This window comes from Neocloeon triangulifer, unplaced genomic scaffold (genome assembly GCF_031216515.1).
Source record: "Neocloeon triangulifer isolate White Clay Creek 2 clone unplaced genomic scaffold, ASM3121651v1 ptg000012l, whole genome shotgun sequence".
NCBI classification, from domain to species: domain Eukaryota; kingdom Metazoa; phylum Arthropoda; class Insecta; order Ephemeroptera; family Baetidae; genus Neocloeon; species Neocloeon triangulifer.
Window position 1 is genome coordinate 1,799,571 of NW_026775554.1, and position 27,497 is coordinate 1,827,067.

A 27,497-nucleotide genomic window follows, 5' to 3' on the forward strand; every position below is an offset into this window, starting at 1 on the left:
CCCTCCACCCATTCATTCCTCAAGCAAAAAAAAGTAGAACTCGACTCGTTTTCGCACGTCACTGCACCTCGACAAGCTGAATTCCGGAGCAACTTTCTTCCTCTTCCAAAGGTACAATTAAAAGTTTGTCACATTTTCCTTTTTTATAACTTAGAATTAAAATTAAGGCTGGAATAATCTTAAAAACGCTCAAATTTTTGAAATCAATTTACAATATTAATTAATAATGTGTCAATTTTACAACTCTCAATCTAAGCAACAAATTTCCAAATTTGACATTTAAATGATACCAATTAAATAACCTGGTTATTTTTAAAATATCACAATAAAATAGTTTCCCTTTACTTTAATTTATAATCAAAACTCATCATCGTGATCATTAGTGAAAGAATAATTTATAATATTTTTCCTACAATAAATTGGTATTTTAATTACAATGTAGTCTGTGGATTAAATTTAAAGTATTTTTTTTTTAATTTCAAAAATATTAGGAGTAAAAATTATTTTAAAAATGCACAATTCATGAGATGAGGCGATCACTTATTTTAAAAGCTTATTTTCCAGATTTAAAAGCGCTTCGAGCTTTGCTCTGACTGAATTCTCAATTTTTATTAAAATATTAGGATCTTCGGGAAAGAAAGAGGAAAGCAAAAAAACTCAGCTTGCGTCGCGTTAAATCATGTGTTGAGGCGGCTCCTTCATTTAATTTTAAAGCTTATTTTCTAGATTTAAAAGCGCTTCGAGCTTTGTTCAGGATGAAATCTTTATTTTTTACTTTTAATGTTCTTAATAATTACAAAAATAAATTTTATTTATTATCAACAATTATGGAAGAATTTCTTTAAAAAAAGAAAACAATTTGCCCACATCTTATACTGGCTCACAAAATACAACTTTTTGTCAACAAAAAGTTGACTACATTTTGCTTTTTTTGGCGAAAAAGGCTATCAACGAGTCGAAAAAGTCCTGCGAGGTCCACCTTTGCTGCAGCAACTCGACTTCGGCCGCGTTGATCCTCAGCAGGTCCTCCTTGTCCCACTGCCGCACCATCCCCTTCCCCAAGTTCATCGCCTTATTTTCCACACAAACATTAAATTTATTTTACATAAAATTTAGAAATTAATTTGCTCACGATGTGGTTGAAGTCCTTGGCCACCTTGCGCAGGTACGGCCAAATTTCCCTGTCCAGGTCGGCGCTGACCCTGGACACGAGACCGCACCGCAGACCCTCCTCGGCGCTCAACACCCGGTTGAAAAATAGCACCTCGGACGCCTGATTAAAAAAATTTTAAAAACATAATTAACATATTTCAGCAGAAAAGGGTATTTTGTAAAAAATTTAATTTAATTCGGTTAAAATTTTTTTACAATATTATTTTTTAGGGTCTGCAGATTCCAATATTAAATTTTTTAAAGTAAAAAGCTTTTGCTTTTATTTTTTAAAGTAAAAATTATGTAATGAACTTTCATGAAAATTAAGAATTGTAAATTTTGCCTTATTTTATGATTTTCATGCTGAATTATTTTCATAAAATTTTATAATCAAAAAAATTTATCTTGTTCTATAAAAAATTCTTTTTCTCTATAATAAAAAATCATCATTAATTTCAATTTTATAGAATTGAAATTTCATTTTTATTAGAGTTTTTTTTCCTCATAAAATTACTTTTTAATATCTTCAAGATTATTAATATCCTTAATTTTCATATTTTATATGTTTTGCCTATTAATTTACATTTTAATTTTTATAATTCCTTTAAATTTATCATTTACCAGACTGTGTCCCATGATTTTGGGAAAGGTGTGCGAGGAGCAGCCCTCGGGGGTGAAGGCGAGTTTGACGAAGGGGCAGTTGAAGGTGGCGGTGGGGGTGGCGTAGACGACGTCGCACAGGGCCAGGGTGGTGACGGCGATGCCGAACGCCGGCCCATTCACGACCGCCACCAACACCTTTGGAAACTCGATGAACGCGTCCACGAATCGCCTTTCAAAATAAAATAATTTCACATTTTTCATTATTATTATTATCATTTTTCTGTTTAAAGTTAATTTCACTTTAAAGTCTGGGCGGCCTGTTTGATCTTGGTCATGATTTCGTCGCCGTCGCCAGACATGAGTCCATCGGTGGTCGACGAAAGGTCGTTGCCGCTCGAGTAAAAGTCACCTGACCCTGTCAGGGCGGTCACGTGCGTCTCAGGGTCGGCCGCCGCCTCCTGCAGCGCCCGAGTCACACTTTCGTAAACCTTTCAAAGACGGAAATTAATTAATTAAAATCATTAAAATCATTTGCAGGAACGAACAAAAATGAATTAAGTTCAATTTTTAGGTTTAAAATATATATATATATATTTTTTTTTTTTTTTTTTTTGATAAAAATATTGCCTCTCTTATTTAAAAAAAATTTAAAACCGAATTGAAACATAAAACATTGAATTTTTGATAAATAAAGAAATTGAAGGAAAATAATTATCATATAAAGAAATCAAACAATAATTAAATTAAAATATATATTTTTTTTAATTTACCGTAATTTAATTACAAAATTTACGGAGAAATATAAATTAAATTTATTTAAATATATAAAAGTCTGAAATAGGGATAATTTTGTAATAAATTATTATATTAAATAATTATCTAATAACAATTAGAAGTTAAATACAATTAGAAATTTGTACTGCTAATTTTTATAACTCGGAAAAATGAAGTATACAAGAAAATTAATTAACAGAAAAATTTGTCTCACATCCAGGCTAAGTGCGTTTTTCTTCTTGGGGTTGTTGAGTTGAATGACCCTGAGGCCGTCGTTCAGGGTGACTTTGACCCCCGGGTAGCTCGTGACTCCCATTTCGAAGCGCACTTATCACTTAATTCCTCTCTCTTGATTACTTTCGTGGCAAATCTGATTTTGTTTATCATTGCTGGGCCCACCTTTGGAGCCGAATGAAGGACAACAACACACAGCTGACTCTGAACAATCTGTAAATCGACACCGCGCCGATTGGTGCTCCTACGAAAAAAGCCCGGGAATGTTATCTCCGAGCGTACCAAAAACCACCATCCGTTTCATTCCAATTAAATTTACTTTAAAATTATTATTGAAAAAAAATGGCAATTTTCGACCAGGCTAAATAAAATATATTTAAATCAAAGTAGCAACATGTAAAAGAAGTAAAAATCGTGAATTTCCACACAGATCTAAAACACTAAAGAGAAAAATCATTTTTGCACGTATTTTTCTCAAATTCTAACTCTTAACATAAAACAGTAGAATTAAACTGAATATCTTTTGCTAATTAAAACTGGGCTTGGCAGTGAAGGCGTGAAAATGTGGATTTTTTTTCTCCAAAGAAAAATATTTTCACGGTGGAATTGTGGAAGTGGCGTTCAGTAGGCCGTCTTTGTCTCCACCATGTGGAACTGCAATATTTTTTTTAATTATATCGGAATTTATAAATTTAAGAAAGTAATTTAAAAATACCGAGTGAGTCGAGGGTGAGCAAGATGACGAATCCGGCGAGCACCGAAAGGTACTGCACGATTCCCGCGTGACACTTTGCCCGTTCCCTCGGCAGCACCTCGAAAAAGGTCACGTACATCAGCGTCCCTGCCGCCAGCGCCTGCAACGCCTGCCGAACAAAACATTCCAATTGCATGCAATGGCAAAAAAATAATGAAAATAATATTGTTATTAAATCAAAATTTGTAATATAACTCGGTTGTTATAACAAATTTTAATGAATTATTTTTGCACATTTGAAAAAGAGGGTATGAAATTGTCCAAAATTTGATGCAAAAGTATGATTCAAATATTAAATTGCGAAAAATGTTGACTATTAGCTAATATTTTAATTTAATCAATTGACAAGAAAGAAAAATATTTTAATTAGACACAAATTAAAATAAGTTCCAAACTGATTAAGTGGAGGTGGTATTTATTGTGTTCTAATAAGTTTAAGATCAAATTTTTTAAAACGCAGGTGCAATAGGTGCATTATTATCACCAGACACAATTTCCCAACCTTTACTCTTATTGCGCCTTTGTCAATTAATTGCAACTTTTAATCGCGCTTCAAAGTGAAGCAGATTAATATCAAGAGCAAAATTGCTACTATACATTTTATCAAGCTTTTGTTGTCAAATGCAGACGATTATGTTTAATCAGAACAATTTAACCATTTTGATAAATATAATTAAGAGACGAACCTGGACCAAAAGTCCCTCGTCGGGTTGTCCGGTGCCCATGAGGGTGAGGCCAATGAGGATGCCGAGGGCGGACATGCCCGAGAAGACGGTCATGAAGACCACGTGGAACCTGAGGGTGGTTTTGGCGGCGCCCCATCCCGAACTCATCTCCATGCCCAGGCAGAACGCGATCACGAATTTGTGCGTTGAAACCTAATTGGATAATTTATAAAATTACAAACATGTAGCGAGAAGCAGCCATTTTTAAAAACTAATTTATGTATTTTAATGTTGTACACCTATGGTGTTTATTAAACATTCCATTCCATATAATGAATCCTTCAATCAACGTAATCAACTGCAATCAACGAAATTTGAATAAAATGAACTTTCATGGAGTGTACTTTAAATTACAAATAGTTGGTATTTTGCTTAAAAAGAAAAAAAAAAAAAAAAAAAAACTTTTTCAATTATGAAGTGATAAATAAATTGCAATTGCAATTCCCATAATATGCCATCATGACAAAGTAAATTGTATGCGGACTAAAAAAATTTGTGATAATAAAATAATAATTTTAAGAAAAACACTACATTCAGAAGTTAATAAATGAATAAAAAGATCATAAAATTGAAATCATTGAAACTTTATTGAAAGTGAATATCACCTAATTCAAAATATACTTTGCATTATTTTATTGAAAATACTTGAAATTAATTAATTTTTTGTACAAACTTTTCAAATGAGCAGAAATGATTCATTTCAAAAGCAAATTAAAAAAAAGCCTGGAAATGTCAGAAAATTTGATATGTAGTTTAAAATGATGGTGAAATTAAAAAAAAAATCAACTACATAAGTTAAGATTTTAACAAAAATTGACTAGATATATTCCTTAATTGGCCAATTTTCATAGCTAATTTATCAGCTTAGATACTGATAGACATTCAACAGTGAATAAGTTTTTGAAATGTTTGGTTGTTAATTGTAAAATAGAGTGAGATAAATTTTTTTTAATTAGTACTTGAGACTAATTAGTCGCCCTGACGTGGAATTTCGGTTTTAAATTATCAAAAAGTATATTTTTTGAGCAAATTGATCTTGATTTTTTAATTTAAAAGAGTTATATTTACGGCGAGGAGGAGGAAGAAGACGTTTGGGGTGGAGGTCTGGAGTCCGATGGCGAGGCCCTCGGTGACCGCGTGGATGGACAGAGCGACCAGCGCCAGGAAGCCGCTGGTCGCTGTCATTTTCGGCTCCTTCGTCTGCAGCTCTGGCTGGTGAGGGTGGCTTTGCGAGTGCTCCTCGTCCTCCTCCTCCTCAAGGCTCTTGTACACTCTGCCGTGCTCAGGCTCAACATCCTGAAAAATGTGAGCGAAAAAAGAATTTTTTTTGCTACTTTAATGCAGTTTTTAATTATTGCTTAAAATAACACATTAATCACAATTATTTGCAAAAAAAAAATTAAAAACAAAAACAAATCTGATATTCAGTTATCAGTTATAAAAAATTTTAATTAAAATCAAATAATTCTTATGTACAAGCTATTCACATATTAGATTTTTTTTATTGGATTAACAGAATTCAAAATCAAGTTAATAACCTATTAATGCAATTTCTATTATGCAAAGCCCTTGCTCATAAAACTGTAATTATAAATAAAGGGTAAATTTCAATTGCAACTTGAAAGACATAAAAACAGCCTAGGATTTAAATGCAGTTTACAACTCATCAAATTTACACAAAGTCAACTTTTAACCCTTAATTTTAAGTGAGAATAAATACGCTTGTTTCTAAGTAGAAATATCCAAAGTTTAAATCCTAAACCTAAGATATTTTTTATAATACTATTTCACTGACATGTTTGCTGTGGCACTCGGTGGCGCCGTAGTGGTGAAGTCCGGACGTGTTGCGGATGAGGGAGTTTGCGGCTGTGGGGCGCGGCTCCTGTGACGCCACCCCCGCCGGGGGGCAGTGCGAGTGCGAGTGGGACGAGGGGGTCTTAGGTTCGGGCGGGTGCTCAAAGTGCGAGTGCTGGCTGCGGTACAGCGAACTGTGCACCAACTGAAAACAAAATGTGAGAAAAGGAAACCAAAATATTAGAAAAACATAACAATATATTAACAGTATAGGAAGGATTGTAATTTAATGAAAATAAAAATGATATAAATAAATTGCACATGAATAAAATGGAAATTTATTCAACATTTTTATTTCCATCAAAAATATATTTTAACAAAAATATTATTAAACAATGAAATCAACTGACAAAAATACACAAATTGGAATTTGCTTCTATATATTGAGTGCAATAAAATTATTTAAATTGATAACCAATCAAATTTTAAGCAAATCTTAGAATTAGAAGCAATAATAAGAATAATTAATAAATTAAAATAATCATAAAAAGTATTTTGGTAGAAAACAAATTAAAAGTTTATTGACCTCGTCGAGTCCGTAGACGAGGAAGAATCCGGCGGCAAGGAGGACCTCGGTGAGGGGCAGTCGCTTGAGCCAGGGCGGCACGTCTGGCGCCGCCATCGCCGCCTCCACGTTGACCCTGACCTCGGGCAACATGTGCGTGAGGGCCGTGGCGAGCAACACGCCCGCGCCGAAGCACAACATCGCGGACAAAACCAGCTGCGACCGCGGCGACTTCTGGCACCCGTGACTCGTCCACCTTGACGAAATTAATTAAATAAATCCTTTCGAATCTGGATTTCCTTTGAGAATTTTACAAATTATTTAAAAATTTTAATAAAAAAGAGGTTCGTAAATTTTAAATTAAATGCATTCACTCAATAGAATGTTATTTGAATTATTCAATTAAAATCTGTGATTTCTCAATTTTCATCAAATTGTTTATTATTTAATTTTTTTATTTTAATCAATAAAGTTTTAATGAAACGAATATATGCAATAAATTTTCTAATAATAAGAGTTTCCAAATAAATCATACTTAAGGACTCGTGAGATTTTGATGGGGATCATGCCGAGGAAGAAGGACACAAGTCCGAGCGTGACAAGGGCGATCCACTTGGCCGCCGTCGGTCCCATTTTCCCCGAATTCGGCCCTTTTCTTCTTGAGGAGCTCCTTCACAGGCCACCGCTCGACGCCGTCTGCCGCATTTTCCGAGTCTGAAATTCGCCAAAAATTCAAAAAATCCAACGCACGTGAAACAAATTTGATAGGAATGTTTGCTCATCGAGAGATAACGGGAATAACATATCATATTCTATTACATACATTTTGCTGCTCCCAATAATGCACAAATCTGCTCCTAACCGACACAGAGCTAGAGGGGCTAATATTGAAAGAGATACTCACGAGTTTATCTTATCGGGGACTTTGATACACACAATATTTTGTATAGTTCGAGTGTTTAACACAATCACTACTCTTAATTACACAATCCTGCCTGCCAGACACAACACAAACGCATTCAATTTCAATCAATGAGAAAATTGCCACACACAAAAAACGGTAAAAGAGAGTCAATATTTTATTTTAACCAAAGTGAGCTAAAACTAATGAGTTTGTTGATAAATTATTTTGTAAATTTCCAATACCGCTCATCAAACTTTCAATCTCTTTATTTTTTATTCTTTAAATTAAATTCTACAAAAAAAAATGTTTTACCAGGGAAAATTGTTTCTAATATAAGAAACCACATCGGAGCTTAATTGATAATTAATTTTTCCCTAAATAATTTCAAATAACAATGCTATTAATACTAAAAATTATACCAATTTTAGAAGAATTAAATGAATAAAAGCAGAGCTCACCTATATGGAAGGCGCCGCAGAAAGAGTGAGTTGCTGCGGTCGCAGGAATTTAACAAGTTCGGCAATAATTTTTGTCCCTTCTCTCCACACCAAGCCCTCTCTCTCAAATCAAGTTTTTTTTTTAATTTCAGTCGTTCGATCGAGGAGGCAGAGAGGTTATTAATGTGCCGACTGCGTTACCTTGATTGGCAGAGGATGTGGCAAGAGGGCAGTGAGAATATTAAACTCGTGATCGCTGCTGTGTGAAATACAACATTGTATGAAAGAGTTGAGAGTAATCATATGAATTATGAATGCAGCTTGGCTCTGGATATTTTTGGCGAGTTGACTGCGGCAGTTTTCTCTTAAAATTCTTAGAATTCCCAACCATTTTAATGAGAAAAGAAAAATTAAATAAATTAATATTCATGTAGAATGAAGGGATCCATTCAGTCCTATTTTAATAAAGACAAATAAAAAATTAAAGATTTATGTGGATTTTTAGCAATATTTAATAATTAAAAAGTGTTTTGACTAAAATAATTTGAATTTGGCAGTCAAATTTTACAAGCAAACCTCAATTAAATGAATTTTAAAAATTTTATCTGGCGGTAGAACGCTTAAATCCGTGCAATCAATGCGATCACATGTCTTTCGCGCGGAAAGTGTTCAAATTTCTCCCACTCTGCCCGCCCCTTCCCAACTGACCAATCACAGACCGGTCGAGGAAAAACAGAGCAAAACACGTGTGGCCGGTGCTCTTTCCAAATTTTGGATTGTTTTTCGCTTTTGTAAGTAAATTCTGGTCCGAAATTTAATTTAATTAATATTTTATTTACTTGGCAGATGAAATTATTGAAATAAAAAGAAGTCGAAATGTCAACATCGTTAGCGCAGCAGCTGCAGAAGCTGCAGGCGCCGCAGACGGGCCAGGCGTCCGTCAGCAGACAGGTGCTGTCCATCCTCTTCGACACGCACACCGCCGAGGAGTTGACCCTCGACAAGGCCTTCCAGCTCGGCGTGCAGGGCCTCCGCGATTTGGCCACGCTCAACCCGCGTTTCGCGCAGTTCGAGGACCTCCTCTTCAGGGAGTCCAGCAAGAGCACCCAGAGGGCCGTCGAGACCGCCGACTTCAATCAGCGGCTCGATGCCGAGGTCACCAAGTTCCTCTTGATGGTTTCGCCGCACCTGATGCTCAAACCCGCCCTTCAGACCCTCGAGTGGCTCGTTCACAGGTTCGTTCTTTTTACCTGGACCAGAACCGTAATCTTACCAATTTCGGCAGGTTCCAGATCGGCGAGTACTCGGCCGACAAAGTGCTCATGTGTGCCCTGCCCTACCACAACACGCCCACCTTCTGCCTCATCCTCAGGGCCGTCCCTGAAATAAAAAAGGTCAACTCTACCTGGCAGTGGCTGAAGCCTGTCCTGGACAGCGGCACGCCCCTCGACGTCCACACCGTCCATCGAATGGCCTCCAAACACGCCTACCTCCTCCGCATGATCCTCCAACACACCCTGGACGCCAGTAAGGTAAGCAACCTGAGTGTAAAAAAAATAAAACTCAACCTCAGATGACTTATTTACCCGTAGTCGTTGAAAATTTCAAAAATTAATCAACTTTGTTAAAATTTTAACCTTCAAATCTTTTAAATATAACCTTCAACCCTTCTCAGGCTATTTATTTTACCATTGACAATCTTTTCGGGTGAATTTTTACCTTTCAGCTATTGTAAAGGTATTCTTGTTTATCATTCTTCATTAAAAATTTTCCTTGGTCTTCAACCTTTGAACTTATTTGAGTAAATTTTTTAAATTTTTTTGTTTTTTATCTTTTAAAAACACCTTTTTTTTACCTATTTTCAGGAGGCGTGTGGTGAGTGGTCGAGGGTGCAGACGCAGATCTCGTTTGCCACCTCAACCGTTCTGGGCGCTTTGACCCTTCTCGGACAGGACCTGAGCCAGCAGCACCTGGCCTGCGTGGCCCCCTACCTCCACGTTGGCCTCTCCTCCCCCTCGCCCCCTCTGCTGGCCAGCAGTCTGGCTGTCGTGGCCCACCTGGCCGCCAACCACCCCCTCTCCCCCACCCTCAACCAAGAACTGCTCACCCACCTTGCCTTGGTACGAAGGAAATTAAACGATAAAATTTATAACTGAATCTTTTTTGAGCAGGCAAAGGTTGAGTCGCTCAGGGTGGAGATCCTGTCCGTTCTTATCCTGCTGATGGCGTCCCAGACCAGAATTTTAGGGCAATCGCCCAAACTCAACAGCTTCGTCGTCATCCAACTGGCAGCCCTCAGGCACTTCCCTGACCTGCTTGTGCAGATCCAAACTAAAAATCAGGTTTGATAATTTTTTTTATTCACACCTTCAGTTTATATTCAATAAATCTTGATGCAGTCCCTGAGTTTGGTGCCCTTTTTACTCCCCTTGATGGAGGCCGCCCTCGGCGAGTGCCGACAAGAGGGAGTTTTCTTCCTCAAGGGCGTGGACAAGATGGTGACCAGCGTCCTGGAGAAACTGACCCTCGACTCCGAGCAGGCCACTTACCTCACTAGGTAAAACAAAATAAAAAATTGCAGCCAAAATCAAAGCCAAATTAAACTCTTTCCTAAAGGTGCTTATTAGAAAATCTTCCCGAAGACACAAGTAAAATTAGCGAGGTGACCTGGTTTTCTTCTGCTTGCCAAATTTTGGAGTCTCGAAACCCATCAGTCTTCGACTCGGTGTCTAAAGACATCTTCTCCAAGGACTCTGATCTTCAAGACAGCTTTCACGGTTATTTAATTCAATTTATCTTTGATGAAATGAGTTTTGAAATATTTTCATTTGTATTGCAGTGATTTTGACTAACAAAGGTCTGCAAGCCGAGGATGGGGCTCTGACCGTGCAGGGTATTTGTCACCAGATGGTGCACCCAGAGGAGGCCATTCGAGCCTCTGCTGTTCGGTCTGCGGCCAGAATGCTGAAGACCGCCAAGGTCAGTTTCAAATAAAGTCTTGATTTAAAATTAACTGAAAAGAGTGCAGGAGGAGGAGAAGCAACTGTTGCAAAACTGCCTGCGAGACCGGCTGAAGGACGAAAGCATGACGGTGCTGTGCGCCGTTTTGAATCTCAAGAACTTTGGAAAGTTGTTCGGACGGAAGCAGGACATGTTTGCCTTTTGTCTCGAACTGCTTGAGTACGCCTGCCACCAAAAGTGGAACGTCAATGCTACAGCGTTATTGGTGGAGCACTTCGGAAACGCTCTTCCGTGAGTGTCAACTATCAGTTTTCTAAAACAATTTCAGATCGCCTGGCTTATTTATTTCTTTAATTTTTACTCCAATTTCACTCAGACCAATTTCAAGAATCCTAAAAATTATCAAATAATTTATTAGTGTTGGCTGAATTTTAATATGTGAATTTCTCAAAATGTGATCAAATTTGCTTTATCTTACACTTATGCCAATTATTTATGCTATTGCTAGTGATGTCCTTTCTGAGAAAGAAGAAGTGCTGGCCATCATGACTGTGACGCCCCACATCATCACGCACCCGTTTCTGTACCCAATCTTTGCGCGCACCAAGTTTGGCACTTCGTCCGCCTTATTTCAGGAAATCAAAAACAGTATAGATTTCATATTTGATACAAAATTAACTTTGCACTAAAAAACTCCCTCTGCAGAAATCCGCAACAAGGAGAAAAAGCCCGAAGCTGCTGTTCTATTGGTAGCCGTCAAGGAGTGTCTCCAGACAAGTCCATTTTCCTACCTGGAGGTAGTGGAGAAGCGCCTTGAGAGCCACCGGCTCAAGGCCATCGACTTGTGTGTCCTTTCTTATGTGTTGAGAGGCGTGGCCTTGACCTCTCACACCGCCCACCACAAGGCCGAGTGCTTCCGCCTGGCCGTTCAGGTCAAGAGCAGGGCAAAGGTGCGTCAAAACCATGAAAGTACCTGACTCTGACTTTAAAACTTTTTCAGAACGTCCTGCCGAGGAAACCTGCGTTTCCACCTTTGGGCAAGGCGGAGGAGTTGGCAAGGCAGGTGAAGAACATGGTGCAGAATGACCTGTACCCTGTGAGCGCCTTTGTGGACGTTGTGGCCGCCCTGGTGCAGAAGCCCCTGAGGTCCAACGTTTCAGACATGACGGCCGTGCTCAAGCACAGCCTCTCCTCCGTCGTTCCTTCCGAGGAACAAAACTCTGTTGTCTTCGAAAGCTCCTGCAATTTCAAGTGGCAGACCACAAGTTTAAGTAAAATTTACAAATATTTATTGTAGCTTTGCCTTCAAATAAAAAAAATTTGTAGACGATGACTCGGAAAAGTCTGAATTCTTCAAGCTGGCCATGTCCATCATGGCGGTGTTGCTCGAGTTGTGCTCGAAGGTCAAACAGTCGGACGAGGAGCAGCCGCACATGTCTGCCCTCAGGTCCTTTATTATGGTTTGATTTAAAAAATGAAGTCTCCTTTGGGTGTTATAAAATTATTCTCCAGGCAAACTGCAGCAGCTTTGAAGGCCAGCTGCATTTTCTAAGCCTGATGTGGAGCCAAAACGACCTTGCCATGGAAGATCGAATGCGCGCGCTCATTTTCGCAACTTCCATCGTCAAGCTGCATCTGAATGTCAAAACGGACAATCTGATGCTCCACTCTGAGGCAAGTCAAAATCAGAGATCTTGATTAATTTAATTATCCTCTTTTTCAATAGAATTCCTTTGTGCCTGCCGTGCTGTGCGCCCTAAGCAACCCCGAGACTTACCTGAGGCAGGTGACGGTCAAGCTGATCACGGAATTGGCCAAACTGCGACCTTTGAGTCCTGCCAAGTCTTACCACCCTTTGATAGAGCACCTTTCCAGACAGGCAGATGAGATGGTCCAGCACAACGAGTATGAAAAATTAAAAAATAATATTGAAATGTAAATTTTAATGAAATTTATAGCCAACTTGGTGTTGCTTTGTACCCTGTTTTGACTGAAGACGATTCGGCGCAAAGCTTCACAGGCAGTCTTACTCAGCAGGTGGCTCGGGATGTCAGAGAATGTCTCTTTTCACACGTTGTTGACCCTTTGACGCCGAGAGACGTTGCTGCCTCTTTACTGAAAGCACTTGTCTACATCAAGTCGGAGGTACCTCCTGTTTTATTTCAATGAAAATTGTAAATTAACTAAACAAAACTTCAGCAATGTTTGAAAACTTTGACTCCAATGGCCGACCTTCTGTTGGATCCAACAAAGGATGATCTGCTCGATTCCAGCAGTTTCCAAATCTTGACCGAAGTCCTGCAAAGAATCGATGCAGACTGGGCAGAAAAGTTTTTCAGTTCCGACGACGGCTGGTTCCTGTTCGGCAAATTCCTCAAGAGCAAGTTGGCCTTTGAGGAAAAATCTATTTCAGTTTCTGCCGTTCAAATTGTGAGTCAATTTAAATTCGCCTTGTGTGGTCGATGATCTTAGTCCTTCCTCAGGTTACCAAGGAAGTCTTCAACAGCCTGAGTGAGGCCCAAAAGCCCAGAGTTGTGCACCTGTTGCTGGAGGCTGACAACGAGGCTAGCAACCTCAAGGCTGCTGTGGCGTCCGTCCTCCGAAAACTGCCTCTCGGAGGCGAGTTGGTGGCCGAAGAGCTCAAGGCCATGGCCAGAAAAACCAAAGGGTATGTACCCTGATTTTGAATCAATAAAACACTAGCAATAAATAAAAAAAAAAAAAAACATACTTAGGAATGAAGGAACTCAAAACTGGTCCAGAGGAGTTGTTCTGCTTGAGTCTCTGGTGGACAAGAAGAAGATGGCCAACGCTGCTGTGGTCATCCCTGTCTTGTTTGAAATCCTTAAAATGTAATTTGCTTTTATATCACATGAAATTTATTGATTAGGAAAAATTCCAAATTGGGGTGGAAATGAGGTTCATTTAAAGTAACTGAATGAGAGTTTTAAACAATAAGAAATCGAGATATCTGGATTTCCACTCTTTTTTTTATTTATTATAATTTCTCTCATTTCATTAGTTTTAGAGAAACATTAAATAATTATAACTAATGAGTGTTTTGATCAGTTGTGTGGAGGGAGAGGAAGATGAGGAGTATGCCAAGCAGTTGGCCCTGGGCAGTCTGAACAGCCTGCTGGCCATAAATGAAGAGGCTGGGCTCAAATGCCAGGTGGACATCGAGCTTATCGTCAACAGCCTCAAGAGTTCCTCAAACCCTCAGACCCAGAGGGAGGCGCTCGTCCTGCTTTGCCACACCGCCCACATGGTTCCTGTGAGTCCCAATTGAGACCTTCGGCCAGCCCATTTTGAAAAATAAAAATGCCTTTCAGGAAAACCTGCTGCACTACCTTGCCAGCGTCTTCACCTTTGTGGGCACTCAGGTTCTTAGGCATGACGACGAGTACAGTTTGCAGATCATCTCTCAGGTCATCAGCAAGGTTGTCCCTGCTGTTATGAAGGTAAATTACAACTTGTTATCATTGATTATTTTTGAATTTGGAATTTATTAAAAAAAAAATTGGTTACCTTTAAAGTGGATTTAAAAAAGTATATTATATTTTTGTGGTTATTCAATTTTCACCTTTATTGATCTGATTATTTCATTTTAAGTTTATATTTTTCTTTTTAATTCATTCAATTACTCATCTCTTTTTTCATCAGTTTATTTCTCAAATAATTAATAAAACAACTATATTTTCCAGGGCAAAGGACAGTCGGTTGGAGTGATAACCATCCTGAGGGTGTTCTCGGACGCCTTCCCAGACATCCCGAGCCACCGAAGGCTGCTGATCTTCGAGCAGCTGATGACCACGGTCGGCTGGGACAAGTTGTGGCTGTTCCTGGTGTTGGCCTTCGAGAGCCACGCCTATGCTCAGCAGCACAGCAGCCGCAGGGTTGAGTGCGTCCTGGAGGCCACCAAGACCTGTCCGCTGCCTGTTCTGCTCAGGATGCTCCTCGACGTGGTCAGGTACCTCACCATCTTCACCGAAATGGAGTGTGAGTACCGCCTCAAATTGCCAAATCCACGTTTAACCTCATTTTGGGAATCCAGATGGAGGAGAAAAGAGGGTAAGCAACGCCTTAGAGATCAAAATGAAGTTCAGGGCGCTCAGGGCAGCTGAGTTGATCGACCCTTGCACCAAACCTGCGGCTGACGTCAGGAAGCTGCAGATCGTGGCCCTCGACTTCTTGTCTAACGTGCTCAGTGTCAAGTCCTCCGCCAGCAAGGTGATTACAAAAAAAAATCCTCAATTTTAAATTTTGTTGTTCAATTTTAAAACTATATTTAAATAACAACTTTTTTAATATTCTTGTAAAATTTTCAAATCAAATTGTCATTAATCATTTTTCAAGATTGCTGCCAGTAGCAAAATATGCATAATCTTGGAAAATTTTTGTACAAATTTAATTTTCCAAACAAAAATTGAATCGTATCTGAAACATTTCGAAATAATTTGGAAGTTTGAAGTTTTCATCACCGTCTTTTTAATTGACAGGGTTTCCGGCCCAATGAGAAGCTGGACAAAGAGATGGAGGCGTTGTACCGCTCTCTGATGGACAGCCTGATGAGCTACCTGCTGGCCATCAGCCATCAGGAGGCAACCCTAAAGACCAAATTCTGGTCTTGCCTACTCGTTCAGGGGTACTCGGTGCTGAACAAGGTCAACATGCTGCTGCCACTGTCCCAGTTTGTGTCCGTCGTCCAGGGCGTGCTGACCAACACGTCTGCCCTTGACTCGGTCAAGAGCAAAACTCTGGAGTTGCTGGGCGCCAAATTGCAGCTGCTGGGCGGCACCTCGGACCTACAGGAGCTGCTGCCTCTGGTGGACGTGTGTCAGAGTCTGGCCCACAACTGCGACGCCACCATCGCCAGCAAGGCTCTCTTCTGTCTGCGGCTGCTGGTCGGCCTCCTCGGCTCTGCTGACTCCACCACGGACAATCTGTCCAGGGTGCTGACCTCCCTCCTGGGCCTCCTGGCCAAGGTGGTTGGTGGCCCTGACCATCCCGTCACGGCCAACCTTCTGCTCTGCCTGGCCGAGTTGGTCCACGTGCTCAGGGTGCACATGCTCAAGGCCTTGCAGGAGCTGCTCCCGGCCACCTTGAAGGCTGCCAGGTCGGCTGCCGAGGGACAAGTTGTAAGATTTTTTCAAAGGAAAGGGAATTTCTTTTGACTTTGAATAATTTTAGGAAATAGTGTTGCTGGCGAGTTTGGCCCTTCTGCAGCGGCTGGTTGAGGTTCTGCCGCAGTTCCTCAGCTCCTTCCTGCAGGCCATCTTCATCGAGGTGTGTCAGGTGGCGGTCATTCCTGAGGGCCAGGTTTCTCCCAAGGCCTACACAGCCTTGCAACACAGGAACAAGAAAATCCAGTAAGTTGTAGAAAGTGAAAATAATTTTGTTTAATTAATCGGCAAACCTGGGATTTCAATAAGGTGGCAATCACATTAAAATAAAAATCATTAATTCAGATATTTGTGGCTTCTGTGGCCAGTAAATGACCTAAAATTTTCATTTTTGAAATTTTAGTCTCTGACATTCAATAGGAGTGTGAAAGGGAGATTTTAAGTGGCTTATTCTATATCCTTATTTCCTCCATTTTGTTAATACAAAAAACTCAAATTTTTGATAAATTTTTTATTTATCTATTTTTTTTTTTTTTAATTAAAATGTATTTTTAAACCTGATTTAAATTAAATTATATCTGACATCTGTTTTATTTGTAACCATTTCTTTTCCCAAGGGACCTTTTGAGCAGCAACATTTCCCTGCGAGTGCTTCTGCCGCCCCTGATGGGCTCCTTCCACGAGTTGTCCAGAAACCAAGAGACCCTTGCATCTGTCCGCCCTCTGATGGCCATCCTGATTTCCAAACTGGAAGGAATGACTTCTTCGGAAATCGCCGGTCACGTCCCTGAGCTGTCAAACTTGTTCCTGGAAATGCTGGAACTTCGTTCCGTGTTGGAGGAAAAGGAACCTCATGTCAAGGTTGCTAGCTTTTAATTTAAATCTATTGCTTTGTTTAATCATGATTTAATTCAGAGTGGAGCTGCGGAGGCTCTGAGTGAAGCCGAAGGTGAGGTGGTGAGCGCCCTGGTGGCGTTCGTCCTGAAGCTGCAGGAACCTGTGTTCAAACCGCTCTTCTTCAAACTGTTCAACTGGGCCCGAGAGGCCGAGCAAAACTTGGCCCACAGAAGCCGCTGCATCACTTTTTACAGGTTCAGTGACTTAAATATAAATCAATTAATAAATGGAAGAAAATAATAAAATTTTATTTTTTTAGGCTTTCGACAAGTCTGGCCAGCAAGTTGAAGGGTCTTTTCACCGTTTTTGTGCCGATCTACCTGAAGCAGGCGGCGCATCTGCTGCAGGTGTGCCAACTGGGCTCAACGGAGGAGTTCTTCGGACCGGACGGGGAGGCGCAGACCTTGCTGCTGCTCGACTGGCTGCTCGCCAACCTGCTCGAGGTCTTCACCCAGGATAAGCAGCGCTTTGTCAAGCAAGACGCCTTTGATCTCATCATGCAACCCCTCGTCGACCAGGTCTGCTTTTTTCTCATAAGTTTTGACTAATTTTTAGTCTTTATCTTAATGAATTATAATAATTTAAAAGGAAAATGACGCATTAAATTAATTAATTTAATTTACTTTGTAATTTTTTCATTTATATTATTATGCTTAATGTTTCCAAAATGTAACAAATTTTTATGAAAAATGCCTAAATCTTCATAAGTGTGGAAATAATTTGTGTTTAATTAGCATCACAATTTGAGTCATTAAAAGTTGAAAAGAATTAATCTCATTCACCAGGTCAGATTTTACTTATTCTAAATTAGTATTAATTTAATTCATCTGCTTTATGGGTGTCAAAATAAATGTTTTTAATTTTATTCATGAATCCATTTGAATCCATTTCAAGAAGATAAAAAAAAAACTTGTTCATTTTCGAACTCTGATCTTTTTTGTTTGCATTTGAGGTTTGGTATTATTTAGTAAAAATTAGAAATCATTTTTTATTTTTGCAGTTGGAGAACGAGATGGGCGGGGAGGCGGCGTTGGTGGAGCGTCGGGGGCGGGTGGTGGGGGCGTGCGTGGCGCAGTTGGCGCGGTGCACGCAGGACGACGTGCTGTGGAAGCAGCTGCACTACCAGGTGCTGCTGAAGGCGCGCAGTCCGAGGCCCCAGGTGCGCCTCGTCACCGTCGACGCCGTGCTCGCCCTGGCCGAGGTGCTGCGCGAGGACCTGCTGCCGCTGCTGCCCGAGGCCGTCCCCTTCATCGCCGAGCTCATGGAGGACGACGACCTCCAGGTTGAGAAAAAAACGCACCACGTCGCCAGGCAGCTCGAGAAGATCCTCGGAGAACCACTCGACAAATACTTCTAATGGTATTTTGTTTATAAATATTTTTTAAGGAATAAATTTATGGAGTTATTAATTACAAAGTCAAATTAGTCATTTTAAATCAAATTTTATTGAGCGAGTCGTAACGAGTTTAAAAACATACAATAATTAAAAATTCCAAAGCAGTGGAATTATATATTACGGTTTATTTGTTCAAATTGTTAGATCACATTGTTTACTTTCAATTGTTGAAAACAATTTATTTGAAGAAAAAAGGGAATTAATTGATAAAATGGCACCACCACTAGCGCAATTTTTGATAAAACTTCCCAGATAAATAAAGACCCCATCCGCCGTTGATTTTGGTTTTTGTCCTCGTCACTTATCACAAACTCTGTTGCAGATAGGCGTTGCATCTCAAGCTTCGTATCTTTAGACTTTTTTGTCTTTTTTATATTTTATCGATTTGATCACAAAATTTTGTACCATTTGCATTATTTTCTATTTGTCTAAGTTTCATTATTGAAAAAATTGAGCGCCGCCGTAGAATGGAGACTGAATTTATTATTCTTTAATTGATTTCCCTTTTTTTAAGTTAATATCCATTTCAGCCCTTAAAGTACTTCATCCCTTAAATCTAACTTCCATGTGACTTCAGGCTTATCCTTAAATATCTCACAAATCCTTTAAATCCAGGCAAAGTCTCTGGGAAAGAAGCCAAACTCGAAGAAGTGAGAGTCCAACCACGTTGAATGATATTAGGGCGAGTTTAATATTAAAATTATGCGCATGAGGATCAAAGTATTTTTTATTATTATTATTTTGAGAGTTATTCGTATGTAAAATCGTAGGGACACATTTACTGGGTTGATGGAGAGAACCATTGATTGCAAGTTTTATGTTTTAAAAATTGGTGCAAGTAAGTCATATTATAAGAAACACACTAGTCTTATCGAACATATAAAAAATTAACACTTCTTTGTTTAAAAGTAGAATCAGAGGGACTTGAAATTTAAAAGGTAAAAATTATCATCTTTTTCTTTAAGTTAAGCTGAGAGCAGTCTGGGGGGAAAATTTCACAAGAAAGAGGCTCATGGTAGGATTGGAAGGAAGAAAACCAGATTTGGTCTTCCTGATTCAGCAGCGTAGTTGTTGAAGGATTGCGGCTTCTTGGGAACATTGGAATCCAAAACGGACCACAAATCCGGGTTGTTGTATCGGCTTGTTTGAGGCGGCATTACGGTCACACAATTTCTGACGTTTTCAACAGCGTAGGTGACAACTGCGGCACGAACTTGGTACTCGCTCCCTCCAACCCACACTTTGTCTGTCATAATTGGCTCCTGAAAACAAATCTCGAATAAATATATTTATCAAGTTTGGAAAAACTTTGCTCCCACCTGGAAGATGTTGGCAAGCGGGATTGGATCACCGTCTCTTAGGGGGATGGTCACCGGAAAGCCGAGCTTGTTAACTCTCATACGGGACGTCCGTTTTCCGTTGCACTGCGTTTGCAAGTAAAATCACATTAATTCACATATTTATTAAAATACTTATTTGGCTTAAATTACCCGAGGGCAGGCAGGGACTTTTGGCTCATTTCCAACTCGAAGTTCTTCCAGTTGTGAGAGGGTGATAAAGTGGAGTGCTGTTTTGCTGAAAATATGGCACTTGTCGCAGTGCTCCACTACCTCTCCAGCTTTCCACTTGAATTGCGTCATTACCTCTGACACTGTAGCTTCACCGTGCACCAACGCAAGGCCTTCGTCAGCCTCCTTGCTGAAACCGGGAGTAAAATTTATGTTGCAAACTTTTATGAAAAATTATTAAATATCTTTCCGACTTGAAAATGTTCTCAAACGCGGTAATACACCTCATACTGGCTCGGAATTGAAATAATGAGAAAAATTAAATTGGTTGGTTTGGAAACATAAAAATTTAGGCTGAAAAAATTAAAAAGATTTTGCATAATAAAAATAAAATTTCACTCACCAGATTTGCACTAGGCGGAGTGAATGGTATTGGAGCTGACGGCTGATGTATCCATTATTGTTTGGTTGGACTGCCAACGCCAGGAACTGACGGAAATCCAACAGGCTTTGTTCCCTTGCTATTGATTTTGCCCACTCTCCTTGGCCCTGCACAAAACATAAAGAGGTCATAAACATATAGGCGGACTCTTCGAGCAGAGGCCAAAGGGCTTTGTTACCTTCCGGATAAGAGCGATGATGACGTTGAAGATTGTGCTGTAAACGCAGCGATTGTTAATAAAGACCCAGATGCCATTCTCCTCGCTCCAGAACCAGCCGTCGTTGCTTATATATTGTTGATTGTTGGACACATCGGACACTTCTACAGTGAACAAAAAAAAATTTACTTTACAGTTTCATTACTTTTCACAGATTACCTCTTGGTGTCAAATCAGGCTCGGGAAGCTCGACGAGAGGCTCTATTTAAAAAAGAGAAAACAATTCAACTTGTAATTATTTAAAAGATGTTCATAATTGTTTGCTACAGATTTGAGGAGAAAAGTCGTACCTGTTTCGGGTGTCAAAAAAATTGGCGGTCCGCCTATTGAAAATATTTTCATTTGTTAAAAAAAAAATTATCAATTTTTCATCTTAAAAGACAAACCGTGCACGAATACAAAGTCATGCTCATAGGAGAGGTCGGCCGGCTCAATGTTCTCTTCAACGTCACTCTCGTCATCGTCCTCCTCTTCAAGCTCCTCATCATCTTTGACCTCGTCGGTGACCTCTTCCTCCGACTTCCCACCCTCATCGGCCTCCTCCTCCTCGCCCAACTCATCGTCCTCCGAATGGCTCATCTCGTCCTTCATGTCCTCCTCCTTTTTTTCGTAATGCTTTCTAGCCTTTTCCAACACTGAAGAGAAAAAAATAGCAAGTCGCTCTTTAATCAGTTAAAGCAGAATTTGGTAAAATTTTTAGCTTTGTTCCATACATCACGTTTACTTAATAGTCGGAGATTAAAATTTAAGAGAAAGAAGATTAGCCAAAATTGGCGAGGCAATTCAGAGAAAATTTGTAGCAAAAAATTAAAGGGAAGTGCGGGATTAAGTGTTGCGATATTTCGCATGAAGCGCATCTTATGTTCATCTAAATTTTTTTATTTATGCTCGAATTCCATTCAACATTCCATCGCATGAAAAAAACAATTTTCAAAAATGCGGAAATGACGATAAAATTTTCAAATTATAAAAGCATAAGTAATGTGTAGCTCTGCCATTAAAAAAAACTACATACGAAAATCAAGAACTTGCTAATTTCAATAATTAATTTGCCCCAGACTTTCCATATGAATTCAATCCTAATTAGAATAATCAATAGGTAAAGTAGAAAGGGAAGTTATTAAAACGTTTTTTACTTAATCATATGTGTGTATTTTACATCACACATCAATTTTCTAATTATTATTATAATTAATTATTTTGCTTAAAAGTACTAATAAAGTAATTTATAGTGTTTTACAACTTACTGGATTTCAATCGTCCGCAAATTCTTTGGGTGCTTTTATTTCCAACCCCTTTTCCTTCGGCGGCTGCTTGGGCCATTTGAAGTAGTTTAGCAGCTTTGTCCTTCATCTTTTTCTCATCTTCCGTCGCCCAAAAACAATTTGTCGAAATGAAGGTTTGATCAAACTTAATGAAATCTCTTAGACGGAAGGTGGACTGCCACCAAGCGAATTTCAAGATGTCCTTGCAGAACTGGAATTGCTCTTTCTTCAAGAAACTGAAAAAAAAAGTTTTTTTTTATGAAAAATATGAGAAATTATTTATACATATTAAAAGATTTTTTTAGTTTCCATCTGTGCGTGTAAATTGAAATTGGAATAGTGTTAGTCAAAAAGGGGCAGAAGAGTGGTGCAGCCGGAGACAAGGGGTGCAGCCCCACCTAGGCCTATATAGTTGACATATTAGTTCATTTGTGTGCACCCTCTTTACTTCTTTTGGAAATACTGTAGAGTTATTAACGCACCAGAGCATTTTGTGAAATTAAGGGACACACACACTCCGGTCAGGTTGACGGTCGACTTTGAATTACTGCTCTTATCACCGAGGCGGTTTCAAAGCAGCAATTCAACTGCCCCATTCCGATTTGATTAGGCAATATATTTATTTAAGGCTTAAGTCAAAAAATTCTCTTCTCCAAAAATAAACAAAATAGTACCAAACATCCTGCATCATTCCATAGCTCATTATAATTTAATTTTAAATCACAATAGTCAGAATCTTTTTGTGCTATGTCTATTTTTGGTCTTCATATTGAAAGTATTTTTAATTAAATATTTGACATTTAATTTTAACCGCAAAATATCTTTTTATGCTCAAAACATTCCAGAAAAGAACATACCCTCACACATGCATGTTTTGACAGTTGGATTTGTTAAATAAATAAGTAGAAATAAGAAATAATATCTGTGAAAGCTGAAGCTTTAAATCATAAATAAGAAAAAAGTAATTAAAATATCAATAAAATATTATGTAATTAAATTCAGCTCGATCAGACTACATTCTCTCAAAAGAACCATCAATGGAAAGAGTTGAAATCTTATTATTATTTGTTTACAAGGTAATAATTCGGTCTCAAAAGAATTCCAATTTCGTAAAAATTTTATGTTGGGACCAGTATAAATTTGAATTAAAAAACTTCTAAAAATCTAAACCACACAAAGCGTATTATTTATTGTTAATACAAATTTCAAAAACATTTCATTGCTTTATTCCAAAATTTATTGAACGAAATTTGACTCACTTGGGATCAAGCACCTCCTCTGGGAAGTTGTCCAGCTCGTCGGGCTGAAAAAGAAAATTATAACGTGATGTGACATCGTCAGCATATGAGCTATTTAATAATTTCTGCCGACTATCATTGTATCAATTGCACTAAAGTGAGCAAAAATATTATTTTAATTGTTATTGTCAATGATCAAGCGACATTAAAAATTTAATTAGCCGGAGTACTTCACACCAGTTAAAAAAACTAGCCCGCAGCTGGGTTTGAACGCCTGGCCTCCGAGTTCGCTGACCATTTATATAAACACTGACGAGCTACTCACTACCATTACTTCACATAGGCGAGTAAAGCGTTTTATTCAGTTTCGCGTGTGATCCATGGCGCTATAACGCGTAAAGATTGATTGCAATGCCAAATATTCTGGTACACCGCATTTTCTATCAGCATATATGAATACTTCTTAAAAACTTTGAGCTATTGCTTTCTTTTAAAAGGCGAATATTTCACTCACTAACACTAAGTAAGTTCTCCGCAGTAAAATGATTACAAATTATGCAGCTCAGCTCAAGAATATAATAAGCATTTTTAATTTTTATAAATGATCATTTATAAACTTATAATATTTGAAAAAAAAGTCCACTAATTTTGACGGAAAATTCATTTTTGAATTCATTTAAATGTGTTTGCCCTACTTTTAATATTATTTTCTCCATTTTTTCGTGCACTGATTTAAAAACAAGCACTTTATCAGAATTTAGGACAGATTTTACGCAGAAAAACCATGCGAGAGAGCAAACCAATTGTACACTTTGTATGACAATAAATAATTTCACCATCGACAAGTTCGACAACCAATTGAACTTAAATAAATTAAATAATGCCTTACCATGGTTCTTTTCCAGGTATTGGAGTTGGTAGAAGCCATCTTTTGGGGTTTGTTTGTCTCTTGAGAGTGCAGAAAAAACTTGTGTCGTTCGATAGCTTCAGATGTGGGCCTAGTGAGACAAAACTGGCTGCTGAGCACTGCCTCAAGCCTCGCTAAATTCATTTCAACTTCAGAATTCCAAACAAGAAATATCAAGCGTCCGAATACTACAAGTCAAATATTTATGAGAAATGAAAAGAATCTGGTGCGCGGCGCTCTTATTAAGAGCGCAATCAATTTTACAATAAGTTTACCTTCCATGAGCAACGTATATATTGAAACATTTTTTATTTATTAAGTTAGAGCCGGGGAAAAGTTAATAAACTGGGTTTTTCTTAATTCAACTTTTCTTGCCTTCGCTGCAAAATTGAAGGTGCGCGACCTGAATTTATCACTCGAATTAATGCTCTCAGCCTCTGTGAACACATTCGAGGTGGCTAAAATCTAGTTAAAGCCGAAAAATGTTAATAAACTGGGTTTTTCTTAATTCAACTTTTCTTGCTTTCGCGTTGAACGACCTTTCCTATGCGCATTAGCACCACGTTGAAATGCTGCAGGACCTGTAAAAGGGTCTTTTTTTGCAATTGAAAAGTTGTTGATATCGCCAACTTCCCTTACGTAATTTTTTACCAAAATAATTAACAGCTCACAAATTATGGCTGCAGCCCGTAGGTAAAACATAATGTAGAGCAGGCTATTTTTTTTAATGCTGCAAAAAAATAGCGTGCCAAATATTCCATTGAGGGCAAGCGGAAGTAGGCGATTAGTCGCAGTACTAATTTAACTATTTTCAAGTACCATTAATTGATTTTTCCAAATTCAAGCCATTTTAAATTTCTCTGGACAAGTCTATAAAGAAAATAATTATTTAATATTTATTCTTTGTGATTTAAATGATATTAAACAGTAAAAGACAGTCAAAGCATCAAAACAAATAAAAATTTTCAAACACATCAGTCTGGCATTGACGCTTTGCTCTATTGTGGATTAAAATAAATCTCAAGCTTTGGTACGAGTAAGCTTCGCGTCCAAACTTTGTATTCGCGTCCGGCTGCTGCAGCCGCGGATGGCTTTGACTGTCGCCGCGAAGCTGCATGCCCATATTAATGCGCGCTTTCGCGTCCATGTCTGTAACTCCCGAGTCACATCTTTAAAAAAAATTCAAATCAGTATATCTGAGCTGCATATCCACGGGCATGATTTTTTGTTCTCTAACTGAGGGGAGATGCTTTCCGTGAATAAAATGCAAGGCTCGCTTTTGCACTCGCTCGAGTTTTTCAACTGTGCAGTCTGTTCCGGGGTGCCAGGCTGGCGTGCCATAAAATAGAATAGGCTTCACCAACGTCAGGTAGGTACGCTCTCTTTCGAAGGAGAGGGTCCTGTGCTTTAGCAAGTTGTTTGCTAGCGAAAAGCCATTTCTCCATTCACCCTATTAACAGTATGTCTCTTTTAAAATATATTTTCAGCTTTTTCTGTACTTTTTCTGTATAGTTTTTTTTTTTTGCTGTATTCATGACATGACTGTATCGAGTGGAGAATAAATAAATAAATAAAATTGGACTATTTTTATATTTTACCGATCAAAAATTTTGATTCACAAATTTTATTAACAGTTTGCATAATTTTCTTTCTGTCAGTTTCATAATCAAAATAATTTAAAATCTTTCCCTAGTTTTAAAATAAGAACAAACGCGCAAAACAGGCCCAAAGTCAAAGTTAACACTTGCATCCCGTAAATAAAATTAAATAAAATTCTGCGAGGAACTTGGAATGGCGCGCGGCGATTCCTCAAGGAATGAGGAAGGAGTAAATTTTTCATTTCTCAAAAACGTAACGCGCCAATATATTTGCTATATTATTTCCATTATTTCTGCCAACAATGAGTAACGAAAACAGAGAAAGGAGGCAGCGGTGACTTTGACATTGGTCCAAGGCTGGCCGGCCTGCGGTAGTTGTTGTAGGAGGAGGATTCACTGCCGGGTGTGGTCGTCTGGGAGGGGATCGAGCGTACCTGAAACCACCTAGCCCGGACACCTGGTTAGCCTTGCGCTTCCAACAGGTATTAAACTATAAAATGGCCAGAGTATTCGGCCAAAGTATCAGTCTTTGCCACAGACAGCTCAACAAACTTCACTCAACCATGTACAAGCTCGTAAGTTGAATTCAAGCAGTTTCGTATTTCAAATTCAAAATTAAACTGAATTTAAAACCGTATCCAATCGAATTTTCTTTTTACAATTTTTGTTTGAAAAAATTATTTACTTTTTTATTATTGTTTTTTACGGTTTTATATAAAATGTTCTTATTTTATGCTACTTTTATTTTTCCTATGCATTTTGATATTATTTAACAATCTTTTCAATTAATTTCTTGTTTTTCCTCAGATGATCCTCGTCCTTGCCCTTGTGGCCGTGGCTGCTGCCCAGTACTACCCCGCCTATGGCTACGGCTACAACGCTGCGCGTTCCGGATACGTCGCCAGCCCGTACGTCGCCGCTTCTCCCCTGGCCTACAGCGGCCTCGGCTACCGCCAGGCCTATGGTTATGGTGCCTACCCTTACCTTGGTTAAGCTGAGATTGTAGAGCTGAAGACAGAGCCCGGAAACCAACCCTGGTGCCGGACCCTGTCTGATCTGATCCAACCTGATGACCGACATTTGCCTAAATCATCGCCGGACTCCCGATTTTTTATTCTGATCAACACGCACGGATACCATTTTGGAATTTCAAATAAAAAATTTGGCTATATTTTGCTGAAAAACACTGAATTTTTATCAAACCTATAAAAAACATGGAATGAATTCTAAAAGAGAAATGACTAAAATGAGAGAAATATGAATATTTTAGGGGAGAGAATTGAATTATTTTATTCAACTTTTTTTTAGCACAAAATTCTCTATGATTCATTTCAAACTATAAAATAGATGACGTTTTTCCCTATTCATTCTAAAAGATAAATTTTGAGTCCACAAAATTTTATAATACTCACAAGTAGAAATAATGAAAGTTGCTATAATTTCAACTTGTGATTACATTCAATTCATGAATTAAGCAATAAATTTATACAGCTAAATGCACATTGTGTTTTTCCCTTCACAAAAATTAAATTTTTATCACTTCAAAAGCCTTGAGCTCAGTTGTAAAAATGGAGCGTGCAAAATGCTCGGCTATGTACCTGAATTTGCACCCACTCAGAATGTGTGATAACCTGATATATCTTAGCAGTGGAAAGGTGAATTCTGCGTCAAAAGAGCGCGCAGAACTGGGGCTATATCGATTTCTTAAATTGAATTCGGTTTAATTATCTTGCACCAAAGAGATTTTTCATATTTTCACCCTTCTCCTTGATATAGACGTGGACCGTGGACAGCTCGGACTGTGTCTAAAAAGTGTTTCTCGTCGCCATAGGCCCATCTCCTCTTTTCTGTTCATCGCTTACCAGGTTTCCGAAGAGGCGCAGTTTTCTTTGAATAAGGGAGAAAATAATAATTTACTCTCCAGCGCCTGCGATCTTGTCGATGTTGTTCTGTACAACGGGCGAGTCATGCGGGTTGCATCTACGCTAGCTGAATATTTATTT

The 27,497-nt window shown here is 38.7% G+C and overlaps 4 protein-coding genes across 10 annotated transcripts; 1 reads left to right on the forward strand and 3 right to left on the reverse strand.

Annotated features, from left to right (window-relative positions):
• The first annotated feature begins 27 nt into the window (after positions 1 to 27).
• On the forward strand, positions 28 to 26,678 carry LOC132198158 (HEAT repeat-containing protein 1). 5 transcript variants are annotated; one of them, XM_059622002.1, is made up of 34 exons: positions 28 to 111; positions 5,299 to 5,547; positions 8,095 to 8,203; positions 8,263 to 8,733; positions 8,789 to 9,177; positions 9,228 to 9,474; positions 9,808 to 10,062; positions 10,114 to 10,284; positions 10,342 to 10,499; positions 10,559 to 10,719; positions 10,782 to 10,921; positions 10,971 to 11,194; positions 11,412 to 11,551; positions 11,609 to 11,853; positions 11,904 to 12,174; positions 12,230 to 12,363; positions 12,416 to 12,577; positions 12,630 to 12,808; positions 12,862 to 13,048; positions 13,103 to 13,333; positions 13,387 to 13,571; positions 13,639 to 13,755; positions 13,973 to 14,177; positions 14,236 to 14,364; positions 14,608 to 14,902; positions 14,958 to 15,133; positions 15,403 to 16,041; positions 16,094 to 16,272; positions 16,644 to 16,887; positions 16,942 to 17,117; positions 17,183 to 17,441; positions 17,924 to 18,282; positions 18,935 to 26,069; positions 26,302 to 26,678. In XM_059622002.1, the coding sequence occupies exons 5-32, from the start codon at positions 8,819 to 8,821 to the stop codon at positions 18,278 to 18,280; spliced, it is 6,225 nt and encodes a 2,074-aa protein (XP_059477985.1). In that variant the 5' UTR covers positions 28 to 111; positions 5,299 to 5,547; positions 8,095 to 8,203; positions 8,263 to 8,733; positions 8,789 to 8,818; the 3' UTR covers positions 18,281 to 18,282; positions 18,935 to 26,069; positions 26,302 to 26,678. The 5 variants fall into 5 exon arrangements, with proteins under 5 accessions (XP_059477985.1, XP_059477980.1, XP_059477981.1 ...); XM_059621997.1 differs by having other exon boundaries at positions 8,095 to 8,733; XM_059621998.1 differs by having other exon boundaries at positions 8,095 to 8,733; positions 25,814 to 26,069.
• LOC132198161 (enoyl-CoA delta isomerase 2-like) lies at positions 745 to 2,998 on the reverse strand. The gene is made up of 5 exons (XM_059622007.1): positions 2,744 to 2,998; positions 2,056 to 2,243; positions 1,774 to 1,984; positions 1,133 to 1,273; positions 745 to 1,071 (listed from the first exon to the last, which is right to left on the reverse strand). Exons 1-5 carry the CDS (start codon positions 2,843 to 2,845, stop codon positions 916 to 918), a joined length of 798 nt encoding a protein of 265 aa, XP_059477990.1. The 5' UTR covers positions 2,846 to 2,998; the 3' UTR covers positions 745 to 915.
• LOC132198160 (zinc transporter ZIP1-like) lies at positions 3,113 to 8,117 on the reverse strand. Of its 2 annotated transcripts, none has more exons than XM_059622005.1 (8): positions 7,964 to 8,117; positions 7,137 to 7,315; positions 6,623 to 6,857; positions 6,038 to 6,241; positions 5,311 to 5,538; positions 4,204 to 4,395; positions 3,479 to 3,626; positions 3,113 to 3,417 (listed from the first exon to the last, which is right to left on the reverse strand). In XM_059622005.1, the coding sequence occupies exons 2-8, from the start codon at positions 7,232 to 7,234 to the stop codon at positions 3,359 to 3,361; spliced, it is 1,164 nt and encodes a 387-aa protein (XP_059477988.1). In that variant the 5' UTR covers positions 7,235 to 7,315; positions 7,964 to 8,117; the 3' UTR covers positions 3,113 to 3,358. The 2 variants fall into 2 exon arrangements, with proteins under 2 accessions (XP_059477988.1, XP_059477989.1); XM_059622006.1 differs by lacking the exon at positions 7,964 to 8,117 and adding an exon at positions 7,425 to 7,678.
• LOC132198159 (uncharacterized) lies at positions 18,389 to 24,062 on the reverse strand. 2 transcript variants are annotated; one of them, XM_059622004.1, is made up of 11 exons: positions 23,879 to 24,062; positions 23,011 to 23,054; positions 21,734 to 21,987; positions 20,873 to 21,121; positions 20,777 to 20,809; positions 20,646 to 20,687; positions 20,448 to 20,587; positions 20,231 to 20,376; positions 19,810 to 20,017; positions 19,639 to 19,743; positions 18,389 to 19,581 (listed from the first exon to the last, which is right to left on the reverse strand). In XM_059622004.1, exons 1-11 carry the CDS (start codon positions 24,038 to 24,040, stop codon positions 19,330 to 19,332), a joined length of 1,635 nt encoding a protein of 544 aa, XP_059477987.1. In that variant the 5' UTR covers positions 24,041 to 24,062; the 3' UTR covers positions 18,389 to 19,329. The 2 variants fall into 2 exon arrangements, with proteins under 2 accessions (XP_059477987.1, XP_059477986.1); XM_059622003.1 differs by having other exon boundaries at positions 20,448 to 20,590; positions 23,879 to 24,061.
• Positions 26,679 to 27,497: the final 819 nt, after the last annotated feature.